The 16,247-nt window shown below is 30.3% G+C and overlaps 1 protein-coding gene across 9 annotated transcripts in view; it reads right to left on the bottom strand.

Annotated features, from left to right (window-relative positions):
* Nucleotides 1-16,247, bottom strand: part of LOC127719536 (pleckstrin homology domain-containing family G member 5-like) — a 127,406-nt gene that overhangs the window by 27,040 nt on the left and 84,119 nt on the right. For 8 of the 9 annotated variants that reach the window (XM_052225752.1, XM_052225747.1, XM_052225748.1 and 5 more), the window contains 3 exons: nt 11,472-11,566; nt 7,329-7,487; nt 2,355-2,534 (listed from right to left, as the gene is read on the bottom strand). In XM_052225752.1, the coding sequence (XP_052081712.1) occupies nt 2,355-2,534; nt 7,329-7,487; nt 11,472-11,566 (434 nt within the window). The remainder of the gene's footprint in view (nt 1-2,354; nt 2,535-7,328; nt 7,488-11,471; nt 11,567-16,247) is intronic. The other variant, XM_052225745.1, reaches the window with a different exon arrangement.

The following is a 16,247-nucleotide window of genomic DNA, read 5'->3' as shown; positions in this document are numbered from 1 at the left end:
GGAAGGTAATGGTCCAAAATCTTGCTGAAACTGCATATATCTTGTACAGAATAATCGATATTGTGCTGACCTATGCCAAAAATATCACAATAGTTTCTAAACACAAAGCTATGCTGAAATAACTTGTAGGCCATTAATCAAGATATACTAGTTGATTAATCAGGCTAACAGTCCCTATGTTTGTCTCACTTTACACAACCTAAGGGTTTTAATGGGTTCATTTCTTCACATGCTGTCTGTAATGTGTTTAACACCTTTGAAAATTACCTCCAGGGCTTTTTCTATGTTTTTTTCAGTCCTTGAACACTTCAACTTTTTGTTCACGAGTCCAGAATTATCCTAGGCCATTCACATATAAATTTCTCACACTCTTTTAATCTTTTAACAAAACAGATTTAAAATTGTCAGTGTTTAATTTTTTTCATTGACTGTTATTTCTGTAAGGTTCTGTTTCAAATGTTTGTATAAAGAAGACAGGTCTTTGTGGTGAACACTGCTCAATTTCAGTTTTGACCTTAACTAACCCATTTAATATCAGTTGGGTAAATATTTATTTCTTTTCATTTTTCAAACTGACACATTAAGCACCTCCTGCCCAAAGGGCATCTAAATTAAACAAAATAATAAAAAATCAAAGCAAGGATATTTTTGTACCAATTAAAAAAAAATAGTTTAATATTTCAACATAAAAAATTAATACAAATTATCAATATAATAATATTTAAATGGCCTATTATTCAAAGTTGAAGTTAATCATAAAATTAATTAAATTAAATCTAATTTTAATCTTAATTTAATATTTTTACCTGAGTCCTTAACCTCATTGTACCCTGGCAAAATTCCTTCTTCTAAGTTCTAAATGTTTTATCTCGGCTTTCATGTAAGGTTTTTAAAAGAGTAAATTTGTGGTTCAATTTCCTAACCTGGTTATGCTAAAAGGTGTAGTAAGTCCCTGACACAGAACAACAGGAAATGTCACCCTGGACTATAACTGACAGCCATAAAAACCAATTTACCACAAACAAGAGACTTTTGTATGCTTTTTATCTTCTATTATAACCTTATCTGGTTAACACAGGAAATCAAAATGTGAACTTCTTAATAGGTTTTGGGTTTTTTAAATATTGTTTAGTTATCAGTTTTCATAGAAAATTCTAAGATTATAAAAATTTGACCACAAATTACCCTATTTAAAATGTTCATTTCAAATCCTGCATTCTTGTACAAAATGCTATAATTTTTAAAAAATGTCCCCCCAAAAATCCCTTCAAAACCATTTTCATGTTCCTTATGATATTTTTTTTTTAATGAATACCGGTAAATATCTGTGGGAGTATCAACAGGAAAAAGAATCAATTTTTCGTGAAGAGTTATGCTTTGATTGATTTATTAACAGGTTCTTAACATCCAGCAGCCATCATTTTTAGGATTATGATGTACCCAGCTTGTACTTTTCCAACACAATGTCAAAATTTGAATGTGCTAGCTCCCAAGTCCACAGAGTCTAAATGAACTTTAGGATAGCTTGTATTTGTGAGGAAATTAGTGGAATCGCTGCTGGTAGGTGGGAATATGATGTTTACAAATACATGTGGCCAGTATGGTTGTCCCAGAATTTTTATTACTGGGGACATAGAGTATATAAAATATTTGCTACTTTAAATTTTTTATTTGACCATTGCAATGTTACAAATTCATTTTCCTTATTTCTATTCTTTAAGTTATTCAACTCACCTTTACAAAGGAGATTAAATTTGAAGTAAAATAAAAATTCCATAATAATTATTGAAGATAATCTTTAACCAATCAGGTGACGACATCATCTGAACAATAATTAGTTTTAGTTCCATACATGTTCAGTTTACCAGGAAATTTTCACAACGCTTAATAATCTTCCACGGCAATAAAACTGTCACAATTATGTAATGCAACAGAGGTGGGGTATAAAAAATAAATAAAATATAAATGAATTTTTCATGCTGACCCATATTTCAGTCTAAATGCTTTTGCAAAATGACAAGAGGAAATCTTTTTTATAGTTCTTAATCATCAATGAGAACTGAACACCAGTATCATTGAAAGGAAAACTTGAAAACCTCTCCTGTATCATTCTCCTTTCATTGTTAATAATTCTGATTCACTGAAAAAGGAGCTGATGTTGAAAAGGACATTTGTAGATTTACTTTACAAAAGTTAACCTAATGATACCTCATAAAAAGATGTGTGCAAAGGTTCCTGAATAGAACACTCTCACAGATTCAGACTTACTTCTGAGTGGGCCTTGTGCCAACTTACTTCTGAGTGGGCATTGAGCACTTAATTCTGAGTGGGCATTGGGCAAATCTATGACTCACCTTTGATGTACTGGGACTGAATAGATTTGTCAGCTTGCTCCTTTCTTTGATCCGTTTCCCTTCATTATAGGTCCCACTTAAAGTTCCCTGTGGACTGACTGACTGTGACAAAGTCTGTGGAATTGGACATGTATCATCTATAGATAGATTTATCCCACGTCTGCTCCGTAAACTTCCAACCTTTACATAAAATACAATAATTAATTATTTATCTTATATTTATATATATACACATAAATTTCTCTTAGATCTAAATTCATAAATATCTAACCTTTAAGTTAACTTTCAATATTCTATTTCTGTTGTATAAATCATGTTGGATTAATTTTTAATATTTGACTTCTGTTGCATAAATCAGATTGAATTACCTCCCTTTGAAAGAAAATCAACAAGAAGGATAATATACATTCAATGAAAAATAAAACACATTGTAAACATTACTTTCTCTCATAGATTGATCATTGTTTTCACTTTAAACAAAAAGAAGTTTATTGTGTAATATAATAGATTTGGTCATTGTTCATTTCTATGCCCAACAAAGTTATTTTTTCCTTTTTAAATGTAAACGACCAGAAAATATATTTTATGTAATAGAATTCATACAGATAACATTGAAAATGATTGAACATGTTTGGCCTTAAATTATTCACATTTATGAAAAACAAAATCCATAAAGCTGAAAAAAATCAGGATACAAATAAATTGATAAAGTGTATAAAACAACTATAGATTTTTTAGAAACAGCAGGTAATTAGGAATGTCTCTATATATATGGGTGTCATGTAAATATCTATGGTCACATTCTTAAATCATTAACTATTACTTTACTGGCAGGTAGATTCTAAAATACAGTAGTAAATAATTAAAGTGAAATATATGGCATAAAAATATCTAAGCACAAGCTTTCCTTTTATATAATATAAACTTTATACATAGAAAGAGACCAAAGGCTTTGTAAGAAATGTACTCTAAATCTGGTTGAAGATGAACAACATTTTATTACTAGTTGTCCAGCATACAATAATGATAGGGAGATATTTTTCAAGGAGATAAACTGTATCTGTCCCAATTTTATATATCTTTCAAATGAGGCAAAATTTGTTTGGTTATTTACTAATGAAAATTTGTCTATACTTAAATATTTAGGGAGCTTTATTATTACATGTCTAGATGTTAGACGAAATGTTAATTAATGTATGTAATGACAATGATAATTGTAATGATTTTATACTTCTGATCCTGCCTGGAATTAAATGTATGTGATTTTTTATAGAATGAAGATAATAACATCTGTCTGAACTTTTTAATGTTTCATTTTAATATATAAAAATGTTTTTCTGTTACAAATCATGATGTATTGTTTTATGTGTACATGTTATGCTGCCCATCAAGGGCCCTTGATTGGAATAATAAAATATTCTTATTCTATTCTATAATCAGAAGTTGTTTTTCTCCTACTGGACTACAATTCATTAAAACACTTTTATTTAAGAGTACAATTAACAACAGATATATTGTTTACTTATCATACTCTACTCATTGTATTAGATTTCATTATTGTCATAGAACGACTTCAATTAAAATCTTAATTTTCACCATAAATTATGCAAGGCCACACCAATTTAGTTCTTTGGAATTTGGTGTACAAAGAGAAGAGCAGGCGATTGCAATGAAATCTCCTCTTTCTAAACATCCAAAAGATGTGGATTGTTAAGAGCAGGCGATTGCAATGAAATCTCCTCTTTCTAAACATCCAAAAGATGTGGACTATTTTTCAGCAGTATAACAAATCTAACTTTACTTTTAGATAGGAAAGGACAATATTTTTTGTTCGTTAATTTCCTTTCAAATGAAGAAATAGCGATTAAAAATTCAGTTGTCAGTTTCACAAAAAAACTTACGACTAAGATTGATCGTAAGTATACTGAATTGTTCATGACTTACGATCAATTTTAGTCGTAAATTTTTTTGTGAAACCGACCCCTGCCTTTTTACTTCTTTAGAAAGTGTAATTCGCTCTTTTTGAGATTTTATCTGTGAATCATCATCTGTCAAAACTAATTTGAACAAATCCATTTAAGAACTAAAAGATTTGGTGCAGCAACGGCCTGTTGTTAATCATTAGATCATTTTTGTATTAACCATTAACCCATGCCAACATACAGACAATACCTAGACAAGTTTTAACAAACACATTATATACACAGATGTTCCTGTAACATGCTGCCATAGTTTTTTTACAATACATACTGGTACAAAAGTTAAAGATGTCTGAAAATACATTCTGTACAAACTCATGGTCACAAAAAATACAAGCTAGAAATCAAATAAAGTAACCTGGCCTTGCGGTCATAAAACTTTCAAGCACGATAATTGTACTCTGACTCAGAAATCAACCAATCAAAATACTGGATTTGGTGTTTCGAGCACAAATTTTGTACTCCGAGTACTGAGTAAAGTTTTATGACCGAGAGCCCTGGTTCTCAGGCTGATTAACTGCTTTGTTCTGAATTTTATCCAAACTTTCGAAGGTAAAAACAATGCATTCTACTGAGAGGCCATTTTTAGTGATCTTATCTGCTATTATAAAATTTCTATGAAAGTATCACAGTGGCTCTGAAGTTTTGAAAAAAGATAGATTTGCTTTGCTCAGGATAAATATAAGACACTAAAATTACCAATTAATGGAACTACTCATGGTAGCTTAGACATCATGACATGAAATGAACATGACCTTTTCTATAACGAAAATTAAGATAATAATTAGAACAAAACAGTTATTCCAGCCTCAGTCATTCATTGAAAACCACTTAATTGTCAACTGCAAGATGCTGTTCAAATACATGCTGGCTTTCTAACCCAGATTGTCTCCTGTCTGTTGTATTAAATCTTGTATATTAATATTAATCATTAATTTTAGCAAATAGATTCCTGAGACTACAAACGGACGCTAGCTCTATAATTTAGCTGTACTTTAATATGGACTTGCTCTTAAGGGTGGGTTTACAATGGGAATGCTATATACACCAACGCATGGCAAAGCAGAATCGTCTTTCATTTGAGCCATTTTTCTGCCCTTTTCATACAACAGGCTGTGACAATTTCATTTAAACACATTTTTAAAAATTTTCATCCTACAAAAAGACTTGGAAAAATAAATCAGTAATTTTGGAATTTTCATATTTTCCATTTATAATCATAATAAGGGAGATAATAATAAAATTGCATTATGCTAATTTATCTCCCCTTGTAATAATCTTATAATTGTAGATTTCCCCCCTTTTTACTCACCCAATTCCATTTAAAATAAAAAAAAATTTATTAGGGTTTAGAATGAGCATTAGTCATTACAATTATAGATAATTATGAATATAAATTTTATAAACACCAATTTAACCTCGTACCCAATAACCTTCTTTGCCATGCTTATGTATGGTTTATCATATATAAAAGATTTAAGACAGAGTTTTTAAGTAGTTAAATAGTTGGACTATACTTCTCAACAGACATTTCAGCATGAACACCAATTATACAATAACCATGCAAAGTGACATTTCAGCAAAAACATTTTGACCCGAAAAGAAAAGAGTTGTATATTTTACCTTGAACTTTCCTTATTATTGGATTTATGAGATAAGAACAGCAGCAAACTACTGTTGACTCTAATTTATACGGAAAGTTTTTCTGATAATTATCTTTTCAAGATTTTATAGTAATTTAACAAAAGAATTATATATTTATAAAGGTGTTGCAATTTATAAAGTATTTAGTTATTCTAAAATTCAGAAACAAGACATATGCAAAAGTTTTTGTTAAAAAAATAATGCATGTAATTCAAATATTTTATCAAATTAAAAGGAACTATAAATATTTTCAATACCAAAGAGAGGCTAATCTATGATCCAGTCAGACTTCTAGATATTTATAGTAAGTCTATACAATCTAACATTTAAATTAAAAAGCAGAAAAAGTCGCGGTGCCTATTCACTCTTATTCTTATAGTGATCTACAAACACAGAAAATCAGTGTATATCAGAGTTAAAACAAAAATAGAGATAGTTGATGGGTTCTAGAAGATTATAACAATTATCTAAGCTTAAAAAAAATTCCATATAAAAGTTTAAAGAAAGCGAATTAATTACTATACGTTCTGTCAGTGAGTGTTTATGCTGAAAATGCTGTGAAAATAAGATACATCTATACAAGGGAGTTTTGAATCTAACCATATATCTCATATTTCATGTTATCATTTTGAAACCTTATAATGTTACTGTCAATTCAGAAATTATTGTGTACATTTATTATTGTGGTTTTAGAAAAAGCTTCATATATATGTATCATATATCAAAATGCCAGTTCTTATTATTGTGATACTCAAGGATAAGCAATATTCGCATTAATAAAAAACCTCGCATTAATTTCTAAATTAACAGTATTCAATTATTTTCGTGAATTGAGGAAAAATTGTATTTTCGTGGATACTTTTTTGTTTTTGCCAAAGTTCGTGGATTGAGGAAAAGACATTTGTTTGTTTTTGTTTTTGCCAAAGTCAGCATACAATCTTATAGAATATTTGTACTTTGTGAACTTTGCACTGTGGTCTACCTACACCTACCAAAAACAAGGACAATTTGTATCCCACAAATATAATGAATTCAAAGTAATAAATAAAACAATCAATTACTTGTTAAGGTAATGAGAGATTTTTAGCATTTTATTCAGGTACTGAAAGTTTAAAGCAATTTATCAAGTTTCCAATTACTAAAATGAAATGTTAAGCTCTGTTTTTCTAAACAATTTTGTTTTGTGTTCTTTCATTTTTTAAAAATTTTGTTCCTTTAATTGTGAAATATGAATGGATAAGATATGGTTAAATTCAAAACAAAGGTAGCGAGCATCATTAAGAACCAAGAAAATTAAGTAGAGGAAAATGATGTCAGGCAGTTATGTTTGCCCAAATCTTGTCCGACTTACAGAGCTTCCATCATCCTGCGCCTTCAAATCTTCATTTGCTACTTTAGGAGAATTAGTGAAAAAGGGAAAGGACAAAGAGTTACGTCGCTGCTTCGAAGGAACAGGAGGCTCAAGCATACCACTACCAGATCGTCCAAAAAAGGACTCTCTTCTGGCCATCTGTAGGAAACCATGGTAACAAAAAAATCACATGATGTAAATAAAGCAAAAAACAAGGAAAACAGTCAAGTTATAAAGAACAGCTACTGTTAAAAGTCAGAACAATGTTAGTGTATCTCTCTCTGGTTAGAGAACATCACAATTATAGATCAATAGTAAATTTACTAAAGTATAGTGTTGTGACAATTATCTCTGGTTAGAGAACATCCCAATTATAAATTTTCTCAATAGTTTGTGAAATGTACTAAGATATAATAATGTCCCACATCGTTGTAACTTACATCTAAGATTATGATTGATTGATTATTGGTTGCTTAATGTCACATTGGTGAAAAATAGGCTATATCATGACCATTATCTCTAATTATTGAATACTTATCATTGAAATTTATTAATCAAATACAGGAGTTTGGTGAGAAGTAATTAATCTATCACTTATTAAGTTATTATCTTGCTTTGACTCAAAAATATGTGACTTGTTGTCCTGCTTTTGTAGTGCGGTCAAGATTTTACAAATTTGCTTTTGTATTGAGTTCAAGGTTTCACCAAGTTGCTTTTGTAGGGAGTTCAAGATTTTACAAAGTAGCTTTTGTAGTGAGTTCAAGATTTTCCAAGTTACAGTCTGTATCAAACAACCAGATCAATCATTGGAAAGGGCATTTTATGTACAGGAAGACTGCAGCAAGTCACCAATATAAAGATTGTCTATGTTGTTCCCAATTTCGGTCAGGTGGTAAATTAGTAGTAATTTTCTCTTTGTAAATGTGTGATGTAGGACAAGATTCCTAATATTAATTTGCTTTTTATATCACTATATCTAATTTTATTCTAATTCTTTTAAAACTATATTTTACTTTTCCTGCATGTGAGCTTTTTTAATGATTAGAATATATGTTTTTTTTTTAAATTATAAAAATGTTTCAAGAAATTCTCCTTGATAGACATGAGTTTTCTTCCTTTCATTGAATGCGTATTTTTGAGTAACAGCACTTTTTTATTCCAAATTTCCTTCATAAAGATTTCTTATTATTTATTTCAAATTCAATGTAACATCATATATTTGAAATTACAACTAGTAATGTACTATATTAGTCAGAACCAAGAGCTTATGAAAGCATTTATTTGCCTCGTACTTCAAAAAATAGTATGTACTTAAGACATTAACTATATAAATCTATAACAAAATCATACAGGTTTTCAAATGATAAAATCCTGATGCTTCCAAATAAACACGTATTTATTATAAAAGTTAATTTCAGTTTGGAATGAATATGACAATATCTTATTTTTTACTTCATACCATTGTATAGGTATACCATATATGATCATAATATCATATTTGTATCATGCTCTACGGCGTGCAGTATATATATATAAAAACATGCTTAACTTATCAGTTAGAGTCTAAATACAAAGTTCTAAAGCCTACTATTGTTGATTAATATTGATTTTTATTTTTCATATTGCAAGAAACAGGAGTCTATCAAAATTTGGCCAGATTTTGAAGTTTTTGATCTCTGAATCGTTAGAAGACTTTTCCTTTTTTGATCTTCAGATTATTAAAATCTTATTAACCGTTACTCTTGGACATAATTGTTTTCTCTTAAATTCCTTTCTTGAACCTCCTATGTAAATGTGATGGCTGATATCTGATCTTATAATTCGAGGTAATAGTAAATGAACAGGAAAACAAATAGAAACCATTTCAAGTCTCTATCCACTGATCACCTGATACTATGTAATTTCTTCACATCTGGACATATATTTCCGTAATTGGAAAATTCTTACTTTCTTGTAAGATTGACAGAAATTTTGTGGTGTGAATGACAAATCAATACGTGATTAAGACCTATAATCTGCCGTCTGTTCAATTAACGGCTGATATACTGACGACATTGGATTATTGGGTTACTGCACGGAACGTACTTTGATAAAACAATATTTTCATAAAACTTTTATCAATAACCTAGCTTACCTATAAAGTATTTCCTATTTGTTTCATTTAGTTGTTTTAACTTTTATTATTTACCATTATTTCAATCATGTTTAATTTGAAGAAATTATTCATGGAAGCCTGTGTTTTATTTAAGATTTTACCACGGGAAGCCTGTGTTTTATTTAAGATTTTACCACAGGAAGCTGTGTTTTATTTAAGATTTTACCACGGGAAGCCGTGTTTTATTTAAGATTTTACCACGGGAAGCCGTGTTTTATTTAAGATTTTACCACGGGAAGCCTGTGTTTTATTTAAGATTTTACCACGGGAAGCCTGTGTTTTATTTAAGATTTTACCACGGGAAGCTGTGTTTTATTTAAGATTTTACCACGGGAAGCCGTGTTTTATTTAAGATTTTACCACGGGAAGCCGTGTTTTATTTAAGATTTTACCACGGGAAGCTTGTGTTTTATTTAAGATTTTACCACGGGAAGCCTGTGTTTTATTTAAGATTTTACCACGGGAAGCCGTGTTTTATTTAAGATTTTACCACAGGAAGCCTGTGTTTTATGTAAGATTTTGACACGGGAAGCCTGTGTTTTATTTAAGAATTTACCACAAGAAGGCTTTATTTTCATTAAAACTCCACCCTGAGTTTGACGCCAACAAATCGAGGGAATAAACCTTCTATTATTACTTTTCTAAAAATAGTCTTTTTAAAAGAGCAATGAATCATTCGTATAAGTGTAAAACAATATACAGTTTGTATATAAGCCTGATATATATCAAAAGTAAGTATAAATGGAAATAAAAAGAGATTGAGAACATTGTGTAATCAAACGCACCTTACTGTAGTTGCACTTTTATGATTAATGAGAAATTAATAATTGCAGAATATTTTAATATCATCTCAGAGATACACGATTACACTTTTCTTATCACTTTTATTTACATAAAGGTGAAAATCTAAAATCAATTTTATGCATTAATCTATTTTTAAAGAAAAAAATGTATTTAAAAATTTGTAAAGCTGTTTTGTATTGTAAGTTCTGAAAAGTTAACTATCTATTAAAAGTTTGTATTGTTGAACTTTAATCTTCATATTAAAAAGTTTCACAAGTGGCAAGAATAACAAGCCAAACAAGACTTCTATCATAAACTAATCTGCTTATAGAAAAGATTTACAGTTTTCAACAAAGAAATTTTAATACTAACAGTGAAATTCCTATTCGTTTTCACTTATAATTTTAAATTGTAGGTGTGTATAAACAATCAAGAAAAAGTTTAGAGTAAAATATGATCAGACAGGACTATGTATTCAGAATATATTAAATCTGAAGAAATTATTACCAAACTTTGAAACGGTGTGAATGAAACCTTCAAATATACAAACTTATTTAAAAAAGTAGAACCAAGACCAATGTAAATCTCAGTCTCTGCATCCTTAACACATTGAACTCAGAGGTGGGAATATTATATCATAAATTCATAATTATTAACCAAAAGAGTCCAAATCTCAAAATGTCAGAAACCAAAATTATACCTTCATTTCCCTTGTAAACAAAATATTAGAAGCTGTCAGAAATTTAAATTTAAACGTTTACCCTACCCAAGGTCTTCATTGTATATACTGCCATTGCAAAGCTAGTCTTTACTAAAACAACTTATACAAGATTGCTGAGTAAAATATAGTGCATGGGGAAATGCCCAATTTACAAATTTTATATATAAATTAAGCAAATAAAATTCTCAACTTCATTATATAATAACTATAGATATATCTCATTCCATCCACATAAATATAGAAATGTCTGTCCACCTACAAGACTAATGAAATGCCTGACTCTATGTGTTTAGCAAATGAGATGACAGACATTTGTTTCACTGGAACAATTGAAATTCCATGTAACCAGTCCATAACGGGTCTTTCAATAAATACCTCTATACTACACCAACACCCAACACTGTGCAGTTTATATTTTCAAATCTAATCCCTCAAAAAAAGCTTTTACATGCAGTTACACATTGTGTTTTTGATTGGACCTTACCGATGATTTTGATCCCTTAGATATAGATCCAGTTTTACTGCCACCAGACTGTTTGGATGATGAGCTCTTCCCAAAAACTCCATCTGACTCCTTTTCTGTAACGACAAATAATTTTTATTGTAAAATAAGTAAACGTTTCAGACATATTTTTTAAAACTACCTACAAAAACAAATTATACAATTATTGAACAATTATCAACAAATGATTGTCATAGTGACAAATAGACCAACAAACTTTACTCCTGCCATTGAACATTTTATAATATATTTCTGCCTTAAATTTCAAAGTAAGATTTACATGAAAACTCCAATGATGGAGATAATCTTTAACATGTGAAAAAAACTCTATTTTCTGATTTCACTAAAAATGTCTCAATATACTGAATTCACTGAAAGCTCCTCTATATTCTGAATTCACTGAAAGCTCCTCTATATTCTGAATTCACTGTAAGCTCCTCTATATTCTGAATTCACCTATATTTAAGATATATGACAAAACACTCCTAAGTGATATCTTCATATCATCAAAGAGCTTTTATTTTTTACAATGAATTCATAATTTTGTGGTTTTGCAGTCATATTGCACTGTGTTTCATAAGAGAATATATTGCAAGTAACCTTTTATGCTAGAGGTATAGGGGGAGGGTTGAGATATCAAAAAACATGTTTAACCCCGCCGCATTTTTGCGCCTGTCCCAAGTCAGGAGCCTCTGGCCTTTGTTGGTCTTGAATCATTTTTAATTATAGTTTCCTGTGTATAATTTGGAGTTTAGTATGACGTCCATTATCACTGAACTAGTATACATATTTGTTTAGGGGCCAGCTGAAGGACGCCTCCGGGTGCGGGAGTTTCTCGCTGCATTGAAGACCCATTGGTGGCCTTCGGCTGTTGTCTGCTCTATGGTAGGGTCGTTGTCTCTTTGACACATTCCCCATTTCCATTCTCAATTTTATTTTATAAATGATTATACAAGAAATATCCATTTCAATACAGATCCTGTGTCCATTGGTAGGCTTTGCTCACAATAAAACATGTACTTAAAAGGCTTAATAATCTGTGTGGCTTTCAATTTTGATCAGGTTGTAAATTGATAGTAATTTTCTCTTTTGCAAGTGATGAAGGACACTGGTCATGTATTTTAGAACACATTGTAGTTCATTATGACTGGTCATGTATTTAAGAACACATTGCAGTTCATTATGACTGGTCATGTATTTTACAACACATTGTAGTTCATTATGACTGGTCATGTATTTTACAACACATTGTAGTTCATTATGACTGGTCATGTATTTTACAACACATTGCAGTTCATTATGACTGGTCATGTATTTTACAATAGTTCATTGCATCTTTAACACAAAAAGTTGTCCAATGTTTACTGTTCAAATGGTCGGATTCAGAAATCTAAACTCAGGTCAACCAATCAGACTCAGGTAAACCAATGGTCAGACTTAAGTAAACCAATGGTCAGACTTAAGTAAACCAATGGTCAGACTTAAGTAAACCAATGGTCAGACTTAAGTAAACCAATGGTCAGACTTTAGTAAACCAATGGTCAGACTTAAGTAAACCATTGGTCAAACTCAGGTCAACCATTGGTCTGAGGATTCAAACTTAACATTCACAAACATTTTCAGCAACTCTTCAAGATCTAATGTTTCATAATTTATTTTCTCAATATAAGTAATAAAAAATAAGAGTAATTCAAAAATTGCCTTGTAAGGTAAGTGTGATCAAAATACTGTATATCATATTACCTTGGCAAACAGCTATGATATAGCTAATATTTTATCTCAAATTTGTTTAATCCTTGAGATAAAAATTTGTCAGTGTCGTGATAAATTTACAATGTTTACACATCAATACCTTTTCAACAAATGATAATGAAATTCTAAATTTCAACTGAAAATCTTAAAAACTTCTTAAGTGAATTATTTATAACAATAGATGGGTAACGAAGTACACTCTGATAGAAGCTAGCAGAATCAGAACGCACCCAAATAAAATGGAGGGCACCCTGATAGTAACTGAATCAGAACGCAACAAAATAAAACTGTCAAATAAATGTCTAAGGGTTTTAAATTGTCAACTATGTCTATTTACCAAACTTTTCCTTGTTCAAACTTTAAACTTTTTCAATAAATTTAAACTTGCAATAGTGAGATATTCTTTTGATAAGGCTCAGGTCAAAGGAATATTTAAATCAAAATATGACAAAGGGATTCAATATCCTAAGTTCTACTAAATTGTATCTCTTTGTACATATGGACAATGAACAATTGGATATATTTTTATCACCAGTTTCATTACTGTAGTGTCTTGTCTGGCTTAATTTTTATATTACGTCAAACAAGAATGCATGCATTGTCATGCTAAGCATACCCTCATGATTCAATTAAGTATAAAAAAAAATAGGAAGTTCTACAGATCCATCAAGCACACCCAATTTACAACTCATCACCGTTATGCTGCTGACCTAATATAATGGGCCTCTGGTTTCAGTATGAAGTAACAACCAGTGTTTTTAATATTTTGCAATATATATATAATAGCCTCAGAATTTTATAAGGAAGAAACCATCGGTATTTTGCACTTCATATAGCAATGATAAGTCCTCCTTTTCATTCAGAACTTCATATTTAATGATTATATCATGAAAGAAAATAGGTTTTAAAGTATAAAATTTGGGATATTCCGATACTACATTGTAATATGGATCTGAAATGCACACCTGTGTAGTCCTCGTCTGTTGCTCAGGACTTAAATTGATTCTAGGTAAAAAAAATCTATTTTGAATTGAAAATAAGGTAACAGGTATTTGGTGTACATGTATTTATAACAGCTATTTGTAGTGCATCAAATTATCTAGATGAAAATCACATTCAACGTTCAAAACCTGAGCTTTTTCAAACCAAATACTAATTTCTGCCTATTTGTGGTTCTCCATGAAGGATGTGATAATCTAGAGTAGAAGAGAGGTGGAAGATAAGGGACATTTAAACTCATCACAAGTCCAAGACAAACTGAAAAAGCAATGACAAAAAACGAAAAATGACCAAAAGACGGACAACAATCTTCAAAACACAACATAGAAAAGTAAAGACTGAGCAGCACAAACCCCCACTAAAAACCGGGGGTGATCTCAGGTGCTCTGGAAAGGTAAGCATCCTGCTCCACAGAAACTGTTGAACTGGACCCAGTCAGAAAAGTACTTTCAGTAGGATGACAGCACTAGAGTCCTAAAATTGCTCATTCAATCAAGTCTTTGTTGTATGAATCAATATCTCGAAAGCACTGTTTTTTTGTAAATAAAGTACATTTGTATGTGACAAATGTATTTTCAGAAAATAACATTTGCTTATATATTCAAAAGCTATACTGTTTTTCTTCCATAGAATGTCAACATTAAACATGTTAAATATTCTAGCAAGTTTATATGATATTCACAAAAGGCATATGTTTGACAAATAATTGTTTAAGATATTAAGTGTATATTGCACACTTTCAGTTTCATAAAAACAGGGAAATAAACATTTTTGAACACAAATCTATATTATGTGTGTGCAGTATTAGTGATTTTGGTTAACCCACAAAACTGTACAAAAGTGCTGACTATAAATTCCAGATAGTACTAGAAATACTTTTTCATGTCGTAGAAAGATTGCCAAGTCAGTATTAAATAAAGGTTATCTATGACCCAAGGTACTAATTTGTCATGTTAAACCTACTGAACAAACAAAACTTTGTTCATCGATCTTTTAATACTTCATAAAACTTTAATTAGCTTTACAAAATCGTGGAATAGGATATAGGTGTCCATGACCGAGAGTGAGTGTGGAAAATTTAGCACTATCAGTGGTATGAAAGCGTTCAAAGATTTGAAAGCAAGCAGAGATAAATATATTTCCATTGTAAGTCTGTGGACTACACTTGAGTGTCCATGAACTGTGAGAGCATTATGTGAATATTGTGTTCATCACATGATAGAAGAAAAATAAACCTTAATACCACTTGAAAATATGCAAAACTTAGATATGAGAAAAATCAACTTAACCTAAATAGCACATAACTATTTATCTTAGAAATTGAATACCATCATCATTTTTTCTTCTTTTAAAGTAAAATAACCTAAAAATATTAAGACAACAGGCCTATCTACCGTATCTGAATATCAACTGGGGTATAACTGCATATTTATCTACTGCTTTTTCTTGTTAAGTAGATATATTGTGCTAGTGGTTATAATAGCTTTGTGGTTTGATGAAATCACCCTCGAACTCAATGCATGATGATGGTTTCATAAAAATATAGAATAATTCTATATCAAGAACATTTCGCTAAAAATCAAATACTTGATTAAAGTCTATTTGTCTTTCAATAAAGTAACTTCGTTCTTCAAATCAAAATGAGTCGATTTTAATTTATGCTTAAAAGTTCTTTTAAGTTAAATATTATCATCTCTAAGTTACCTTTAGGTTTGAAACCAAAAATGTCTTCTGTGACACTAAATCCTGGTCGAAATAAATCTGACTCTGACTTCCTGTTGGAACGAATAATATTCCTCTTTTTGTTTCTTTCAATTCTACTCATAGTGAAAACTTCTTATTTTTCCTTTAACGTTCCGTGTTTCTTATCATTATCTTACAGATCAGTTTCTATCTAAAAATGTACTTTTACAGGAACAGATATACACAAAATCACATTCTCCTTTGATAGACAAACTTCACACAAGTGTCAAGGCTAAATTTTCCGTCAAGGTTTAAAGTTTGTTT

The sequence above is a fragment of the Mytilus californianus genome, unplaced genomic scaffold (assembly GCF_021869535.1).
Source record: "Mytilus californianus isolate M0D057914Y unplaced genomic scaffold, xbMytCali1.0.p SCAF_11, whole genome shotgun sequence".
NCBI classification, from domain to species: Eukaryota; Metazoa; Mollusca; class Bivalvia; order Mytilida; family Mytilidae; genus Mytilus; species Mytilus californianus.
This window is presented reverse-complemented; position numbering and strand designations above follow the sequence as displayed.